General features: G+C 33.2%; 1 protein-coding gene across 1 annotated transcript in view; it reads left to right on the top strand.

Moving 5' to 3' along the window:
- LOC110022162 (cytochrome P450 71A9-like) overlaps nucleotides 1-9,749 on the top strand; it is a 28,052-nt gene that overhangs the window by 17,732 nt on the left and 571 nt on the right. The window contains exon 2 of the mRNA XM_020720978.1: nucleotides 5,913-6,180. Within this exon, the coding sequence (XP_020576637.1) occupies nucleotides 5,913-6,180 (268 nt within the window). The remainder of the gene's footprint in view (nucleotides 1-5,912; nucleotides 6,181-9,749) is intronic.

Consider the following 9,749-nt stretch of genomic DNA (forward strand, 5'->3'; position numbering starts at 1 on the left):
TATATATATATATTCATATTTGGCTCTCATAGCTTTGTTAAATGAATAAAAAAAATTTAATACTATTGTTGCATGCTGAGTAAATTTGTAGCAGTAGAGTGATGTATTTACATCCCCGTATGAGAAGATTCATGATCCGGACAACCCGGATCTGTGTGGTGCTTTGATCTTTTTCGTCCTTCAAACAAATTGTTTCTTGTTTTGTTCATCGATAGCTCAATCGAGCTGATTGTTTTTGTTTTCAATGGATTATTTAAGATAATTTTTCCCTTTTATCGGTCCTTGAATCTTCGTTGTTTTTTGCTAGTCTCCCAGAGAATAGGACCTGTTTTGACCAAGCCTAAGGGCATGCTTTTGTAATTTTTATATCTCCTTTTATTTGTTGATGCATAATGCAAACATTCAGGACTATAAACTTGTTGGAATCGGGGACCTCACATAATCTTTAATTCATATTTGGAATGATTTCTTTCTCAACATGCTTGAAGATTTGCGTTACAAATAAAACTATTTTTTGCTATTATTATTATTAGGGGCATTTGCATCCATGCCGCCCAATGCCCTACATCTTTACATATCAAATACTTATATATATATATATATATATATATATACATTGTCGTTTAGATCAGTTGGTCGGGCATCTGCTTGTCAGTTGTAATTCCCCTCTGATTTGAGGTTCGATTCCCCCCTAGTATAGAGTGGGTACTCGAATTATAGGCATATGAGCGATGGTCGGGACTCGTATGATAGCCTCCAGTCATTCCTAGGAATAATATATATATATGTGTGTGGGTGAAAATTAACCTTTAGATGTTAGATATGTAAAAACATAAAAATTGGGCGGCATGCATGTAAATCTTCCATGTTATTATTAGAAATCCCTTGCCAAACTTAAATTGAAGGATTTAGATGGAATCCATTACATAAATAATTGAAGAATCAAGACATAATATAACCTTTAAAAATTAAAAAAAAAATTGAGCACGAATTTAACTAAATATTATATTTCTATTAATATTGAAAATTTTAATAATAATATTTATTATTTAATTATTAATGTTGAACAGTAATTTTTTGACTTTCATCAGTAAAAAAATATCAAAAAATAATTAGAAAAATTTAAAGTAATGCCAGGGAACCCCAAGCCCACATGCTAATCATTTGTCATGCCCATCTAATGATAGTATTAATGGTCTTATTAATCGATAATCCCTTTCCGCACCAGTTCATTAATCTGACATATTAGATTCTTAGATGAGCTAAATAACAATTTTATTAAAAAATAATGCTCAGTTCTTCACATAGTACAACCAACAAAATGTTCTTGTGCAAGTTTTATAAATATGTACTACATAAAGTTTAATATTTATTACCTTATAAGTAAGGTGATTATTATAATTAAGTTTGATTAATGTTGCTACACGCGCTACCGCCGACATCAGTCCACCGCTATTTTGCGAGACAACCATCATTGGGTTGCCTCCACTATTGGACCGCTATCATCTAATCGACATGTGGTCATCGCCACTACTGTTATGCTACTGTCTTTGCCATCAAGCTGCCATCGTCGAATCATTGTTGACGTTGCGGACTGTCGATGCAGGTCCGTCACTGTCATCGCCAAGTTGCCATGAACACGAGACCACAATCACGATATTGATGTTGAGCTACTACTAGTACCATCAGACCATCGTAGCCGGGTCATGCGCCACTAATTTTGTCAGATCGCCATCACCTAGCTACCACCACCGTCTCTGGATCATGATTCATCGACTGTCGGTTTGACGGATCAACACCATCAAACCATTGCCGCACTTGTGACACTCCTTCATTGTCATCATATCATTGTCATTTAGTCACCATTGTTATCTTCACGATATTCTGCCATTGTCAAACCCCTTGTCACCCGACCAATGGTGTTGATGTCATCATTGCTTGACCATCATTGCAATATAGCCATTATCTCCCAATCGACATTGTTTGACCCTGTCGTAGTCATTGGACAGTTGTCCCCTTGCAAAAGGCGTAGTCATTGTTGCCGCCCGATCACCATCACCCGACCAAACCAGTTGGGTCACAATCATTGTAGCATGACCAACATTGCCACGAATATACCACAATTGTTAACATTGTCTTCAAACCAGAACCTCCTTTGCCAGTTCATTATCTCTCTTCCCCCGCTATCGTCAGACCAACATCGCATATCAGCCAACAAACCACAATGATGTGGCTGACCTCATTTTTGTTGTCATCACTACACGACTGCCATCGTAGTTGCCATGAGACCAATAGAGCTTGGTTGATGTCATTGCCACGGTTAAACCTTCATTATCGAATCATTATCTTCAAATCACTATCACATGGCTATGGTTACTAGTGTTGTTAGATCACTATTGTCTAGTAGTCATTGCTAGCACTGCAACTTCACTAATATTTTATATTACTCTTTTAATAAAAGTCAAGTTTCTCCCACTCTTGTAATATTATTTTTTTGTTGTCGAGGGGCAAAGAAAGTCTTCTAACAGACATATGAATAGTTTAATAGTGATTTTTTCTCTTTAAAGTTTTCTACATAAAAATTCCTGGTGTCTCATCTATCGACTTTCTTTTTATCTGAGTGTGTGTTAAGTTTTAATACAATGCTAAGATAATAATATAACTCTACTGATGTAAATTCTTAAGCACAGAATAATTAAATATAGCTACTAACTCTTTATGTATAAAAAATAAAGAAAAAACTATTAAATTTGTTTTGAAGCAAAAGAATATGTATTTTTAGATAAATAAAAAGATTTTAAAATATAGGTTTAATTTGTTCCATTGGCTCAGTAATGATTTCGTATTTTGTGCTTAATCGATCATCACATAATATGATTTGACTATAACTATCTCATATGTCATATAGAGACAGATGTTGGACCGAACCGGAGCAGAAAAATCTGTCCAAATCAGAAAGTTAACTTATGTGGGTCGGTGGTGCGGGGGCAAAGTCCTGCGGTACGGTACATGGGTAATATTCTAATTACATATTGTATTTAGGGTTTACTCCTGAGGTTATAAATATGCATGTTAGTAACTCCATGAGGTATCCCAAATTCTGTAATATCTTTTCTGAATATTGAAAGGAACTCGTCACTCTGCTCCCAAGGACGTAGGCATATTTGCCGAGCCTCGTTAAATCTCTGTGTTTTTCTGAATTTGTATCGATTCCTGTTTTTTTTTTTGCCCTAATTTCTCAACAACTATGATACATCTAGTGTTTGAATGTCCAACCTATTCGTTGGAAACATTGAAGAATTTTGTATAGATCGATTTGAGCAGTCATTACGCTAAAATACCAATACTAATAATAAATAAATAGATAAAAATAATGAACTTTTATCCCTTCAAACTCTCCGAACTTTTTACGAGTGTTTGATAGTGCACTTTTAATAGGATTTAACCATGAATTTAAAACTAAATCCAACTCTCTTCTTCCCATTTTGTCTCTTTTGCGATGTAAATCCAGATTGATCAAATCCGGCTGGGAGGGGGATTACACGTATTTACGTCGTAGTTTCTCACCTCCTCCAGCTCTGTCGCGGATTAACTGAATTTCGTGGAGTTGATAAATCCTATTCCAAATCCGACTGGGAGGGGGATTACACGTATTTACGTCATAGTTTCTCACCTCCTCCAGCTCTGTCGCAGATTAACTGAATTTCGTGGAGTTGATAAATCCTATTAACATAAATCTTCTGTTGGAGCCGAACAACGCCTTAAATGTAGGCCTTAATCAACATAAATTTTAAGTAGAATGAGACCAATTTATTTAAAACGCGTCATATATATGTCAACACGCTCTTGATCCAATTTGGCTAGCCCAAGCTGCTACATTCTGAATCCTGATCAGCCCAAGTAGTTGGTGTGGCTGCCACCAATGATGTTTACTATTTGTTATATTTATATTGAATGTTTATAACAATATGAGAACCTCCATGCCAATGCATAAAAATTCTAACTCTTCGTAATTACAAAATTGATTCAAAGATGAATATTTCGATTTAAGTAGAATTTCAAATCGTTGAGAGGAGTATTGCTTGTTCACAAATAATTCATAAACAAGTCACTGGACCGACTGTGTGGAGCTGTCTGAGCCAATGCCAGCAAGATCAAAGCAAACCGAGCCACAAAGCAGACAAAATACTACCATATGATCCAAGTCTGAATCATTCAGTCAGAAACAAGATGAAGAAGCTATCCGAACAAATCACTATGGGAAAGTCGATCTAGTGTGATTGCTTACCCTCTAGCAAAACTAATCCTAGGGAAGATTCGGTTTCTCACTATCTCCAACCATTCCAGGGGCGCACAAAAACTATTTATCAAAGGTCAAGGATCGACTGTTAGGCCATATCAACCGGTCAACCCGCACCGATTAAACTCAATCGACTGAGCCGATCGAGGCCGACTTAGTTGATCTTGCCGAATCGTGGCCAATCGGGGTCCTCCAACCAAGCCGAAAAACAATCAAACAACAAACTCACATTAGTAAAATACCATAGATACACTATACAGTCTTTTTTAATACAATGACAAAATTACATATAACATCATCACATTCTACCCTATCGCAATAAATATGGAGATCATTTTATGAATAAACACAACTAATTTGACCGTTACTTATGTAAATATAAATGCTGAGGCGTTATATATGTAAATATACAAGAATTGTGTCGTAAAAGTCTTTGATTAAATTATCCTTGTAAAGGAAAAAAGAATGAGCCATGGTCCCCCAACACAGGCCCATTTATTTTGCACGGGCTTGCTGACACAAATGTAGAATGGGCATCTCAAAGGCCCAGATGCCGAAGTTTATTTAGGCGACAATTATGAACAGATTAATTAAAAGGGAATTCATTGGATTTAATTTCTCCTAGAAAATAAAAGTAACCAAAGAAAATGTTCAATGAAAGCCCTTATTATAAATAAATTAAACAAACCTTAATGTAACATTAATTGGTGCAATTTTCTTAATTATAAAATAGATTAAAAACATAAAAGCAGTCCTAACTCTAAGAGAATAGTTTTATTAAATTAATAAAATTATTTATATGCATTCACCATACAAACTAATTTTCAAAATTCAAATTCATACAACATTAAAGAATAATAATAATAATAATAAAACTAAACCAATTTTAGTTTTAGCCCAAGCCCAGTAGATTGGCCCAAATGTAATGCAAGCCCAAAAACAGGTTTTTGCTGAGTAACACTGAATAAATTTGAAACTACTGATGTGCATAAAATGTATCATGTTTTTACAATCTATTAAAAAAAGTAACATCCGACAGTACTGCCAAGTTTTATTAAATGGAATAGTGACCTTAAAATTAATTAAATTAATACTTCCCTTAAAATAGAATGCATGAATGCATTTTTAAAATCTCTCTCTCTCTTTTTTTTTTTCTAACGAAGGAATAGGTAGGAGACTATGATACGAGTCTCGATCATCCTTTATGCGCTTATAATTAGAGTATCACACCCTACACATGGGGGAATCGAATCATAGTCCAAAGTAGACTTACAACTGACAAGCAGTGGTCGACCAACTAATCTGAATATGCGGTGCATGTATATATATATATATATATATATCATCTATTGTCTTTCTTCTCATAAATTATGATTTTTCTCTTCATAAATTATCTTCATTTATATTGAGTATTTTTCATGGGAAATTCACAGCAGGATTAGAGTAATGAATTATCTTATTAGCATTGTACGGAAATCCAACACACATTGAGATAGAAGTAGACAACCAGTAGCAAAAATAATTTTTTTTTGTGGAAAATCCGAAAAAGAAAAAAACACAGGACCTTGCCCAGTTGAAGTATTATACTATAATTTGGTGATTGAAAGTACAGTCCCTTGTATCACAGGCTGGAAGGACTTATACAGTTTCTCGGATTACGATGAATGTGCATAGGATTTATTGTCCCGCGGAAGCCTCAACATCCCAAAGCAGCAATGACCGGAGGCGGTGGCAAACCAAAATGGCGTCTGTGGGCAGAAGAAGCGACAACGAATTAGGCTTGAGGCCGGGGGACCAGAATTGGCCTGAGGCAGCCGACGACCGGAAGCGATATCGATCAAAAGCAATGACGGTGACTGGAGGAGGCGGCGGTGGCCCGAGTCAACTGCAACAAGCAGAGTTATCCCCAAAAGACTAATATGTTGAAAATGAATGGAAATAAGCTCATGTGATTATAATATTATAATCCCTAATTTTATTTTTTAATCCCAAAGTGTTGCTATCACCAACTTATTAGATGATCGATTGCACATTTTTAATGAACACCATCAAATATATAAAATAAGAATATCATTTGTTAGTGTGCCATTTGGCTTACTTTTTTCCTACTTGTTAAATATTTTCTTCTAAATTTTCTCTATATATATAATAATATATCTAAACCTTAAGTTTGACATACATAGCAACTTGCCTATGCATGAGAAAGTATATTTCACTTTTAAATCTTAAAATTTTGACATTTTTTTTATGTAATATGAAAGATTTGGGTGATAAAAATGCAAAAAAAATTTAAGTTAGATATCATATATGTAATAACATAGGACTAGGATGATATACTGAAATTTATGTAAATGCCCCTTTATATTTAGGGCTTTAAACGAGCCAAGCTTGAGCAAGCTCAGGCTTGGCTCGTGTTTGGCTCGTTCGAAATAGCTCGTGTTCGAAATCGGCTCGTGAACAGTGTGTTCGTGTTCGGCTCGGAGAAGGATCAACAGGCGAATGGGGATTGGGGAGGGTCGGTTAGGGTCGAGTATTAGATATATTATATTATATAACTTATATTATATTATTATTTAAATATATAATATTTAATAACTAATATTAATATATTCTTATAACTAATTTATTATATATTATACTATAATTTCATTTATAAAATATGCTAATTTTTTTAAAAAATAATTAATTATAATTTATAATATTGAATTTTATAAATTTTTATTTTGTATTCCTTATTTATTTATTTTCGAACCAATTTGAGCCAATCACGAGCGAACAAACAATTATTCGTGTTCGGCTCATTTACATTTCAAGCTTAAAAACTTGTTCGTGTTCGGCTCGTTAGGCTTAACAAAAAAGCCGAACACGAGCTGTTCAAACACGAGCTGCTGAACGAGTTGTTCACGAACAACGAGCCAAATTGACAGTCCTATTTATATTTATATGTTTAAAATACAAATATGAATGTTTACATGTAAGATTTATAAATACATGATATATTTGTGCTATTTATTTAATTTTCAATGAAATAAATAGTCTTTTAATTGCGATTTTATGCCTTCATCTTTTTGGAACAAGCTTTTAGTTTAATCAATAGGAATTTATTACTCAGTTGCATTAGCATTGAAGATGGTTGGCACCAAGGCTTGAGAAGGGGTGCTTTTATTGCAAACGTATTGCAATAGCCAATGCAAACCAAATTGAATGACTTCTTGTATTACCAATTACATAATTTATCATGTTAGAAATATATAATTATGTAATGACAAATGGACTACCTATGCCATCCTTCAATTTTTAGGGAGAGAAGATTATGACAAATAAAGACAAGATGGATCGAGGTTCGTACAATTGAATGCTATAAGTTATATGTCATTTCTTTAATTTAAATATATTTATTATTTTTTCAAAAAAAAAATTGTATAATAGTTAATAGTAAAAAATATGTCAAAATATTGTGATAGAAATGATATTACAATATTGTATAATAGTTAATAGTAAAAAAGATGTCAAAATATTGTGATAGAAATGATATTACAATAAACTTATAAATCAATTTGTTTTTGTTTTTGTTTTTGTTTGAGAAAAAGTTGGAAAAAAAAGCTATCAATGCCGCCACATAGAAATTAGAGAAAAAATTAGAAAAAAAAGCTATCAATGCCGCCACATAGAAATTACTAGAAGAAGAGACAGAAACAGAACCATAGATGAATTGAGGCAGAAACAGAACCATAGATGAATTGAGCATCCATATCAATAATAGTAAAGTTCAAGCAGTTTTTATTCTATTTAATCTAAATCCTCCCACTTTTGGCAAGACGAAAACTTTCCACATATTCTTCATTAGAAAAAAAAAAGAAAATGGGTTAAAAATAGAGGATCATGTAATAACGAAGTATTTAATTTAGTTTCTAAAGGACACAACAAATCAAACATAAAATCCTTAAGAAAGTTTTTGCAATCAACTGAATGGGATTCAAGTTTCACTATTAAACCCTCTCACATTCCAAGTAGTCAACTTTAGATAAAACATCAAATGGTCAAAAAGAAAAATAATAAAGAAACAAATCATTTAGATTCACCCTTCTTACTTCTAATGGAGACATTAGAAGTACAAGTAATGCTAATATGAACATTTCTAATAAAATTTATAGCACTAAATTAGAAAAATTATTCACAACCATACCAATACCTTGAGAAGTAGTATTGGTACCAGCTCTAGAGTAATATTAACAACATATTCCTGAATAGAAATGTTGTTAGAAGGAATAAGAGCATGTAAAACACCATTATTTCCATCGATAACATTTAAAACATTGTGCTGAGAGGTCTCCCAAAAAACAATATTAGGATGATTTAAAACAAGATGCAATAACAAACCTGAATTTGCATCAAACAATATCTCAACATTAACTATATTATTCAAATTAGGATGGTTAATTAAAAGTATTATTCATTACTGACACATTGAATAACCACAAGAAAATTAAGTTTGGGAGGAATAGAAGTAGAGTTTAGAACATGAAATTTATTAGGTCCTTGAGAAGAACTAATAATATTAACAGATTTACTTTTATTCCTAATATTTCCCATAGCATTCATTCTAGAATGATTTCTTTCTCTCAAATTAGGATTAACGATAGCAGATAGAGAAGAAGATTTATGACAGTTGGAGGGCTTGTGAGAAAACATAGAGTACACAACATAAGGAACTGAATTCCCCTCATAAACAACAAGAATATCATATTCTTTATTTTTAAAAACAATAGTAATAGATTTGGGGAGAGATGAATCTATATTAATTTGGACGTTCATTCTAGCAAACATAGCCTCAAACATTTAGCTATCAAAGAATCAAAACTAAGGGATAAAACAATCCTACTAGCGATTTTAAAAAATCTCATTTTCAGTCTAACAAAACAATAGAACTTTTGGGAATTCAACCCAAATAGGAATTTCCTTCAAATCCTCTCGAACTTGTTTAAGATTGATAGATCATACTTTAAAGATAAAAAGTTTTCCACTAATGAACCAAGTTCTAGCAGATAAAACTATATCAAGATCCTCCATAAATGTAAATTTGAGAAGAGAAAAATCCTCATATAGAGAAAGAAGATCAATTGAACCCTTCAGTTTCCATATCTTATCAATCGACTGATGGAGTTTCTCATATAAAAACCTTGTACCTAAAGCATAACCCACCAACACAAGCTCCCAAGATTTAGATCTTCCCTCAACCTCATTATTCGAGAAAGTGATCTTATCATCTGCAAAAGGAACATGAAAAAGATCAAATCAATCGGAGTTAGAGAGAATATAATTAACTTAGCCCTTCCAACTTAAAGGCTACGCAAGAACATGAGCCAAAGTGGGTGGAGATGAGCGGATTTGTGGAAAAGAAGAAGCCATATAACCTAAAAAAGTAGGGGCAGATCCCCCAAAACTGAAA

This window comes from Phalaenopsis equestris, unplaced genomic scaffold (assembly GCF_001263595.1).
Source record: "Phalaenopsis equestris unplaced genomic scaffold, ASM126359v1 Scaffold000174, whole genome shotgun sequence".
Lineage (NCBI taxonomy): Eukaryota > Viridiplantae > Streptophyta > Magnoliopsida > Asparagales > Orchidaceae > Phalaenopsis > Phalaenopsis equestris.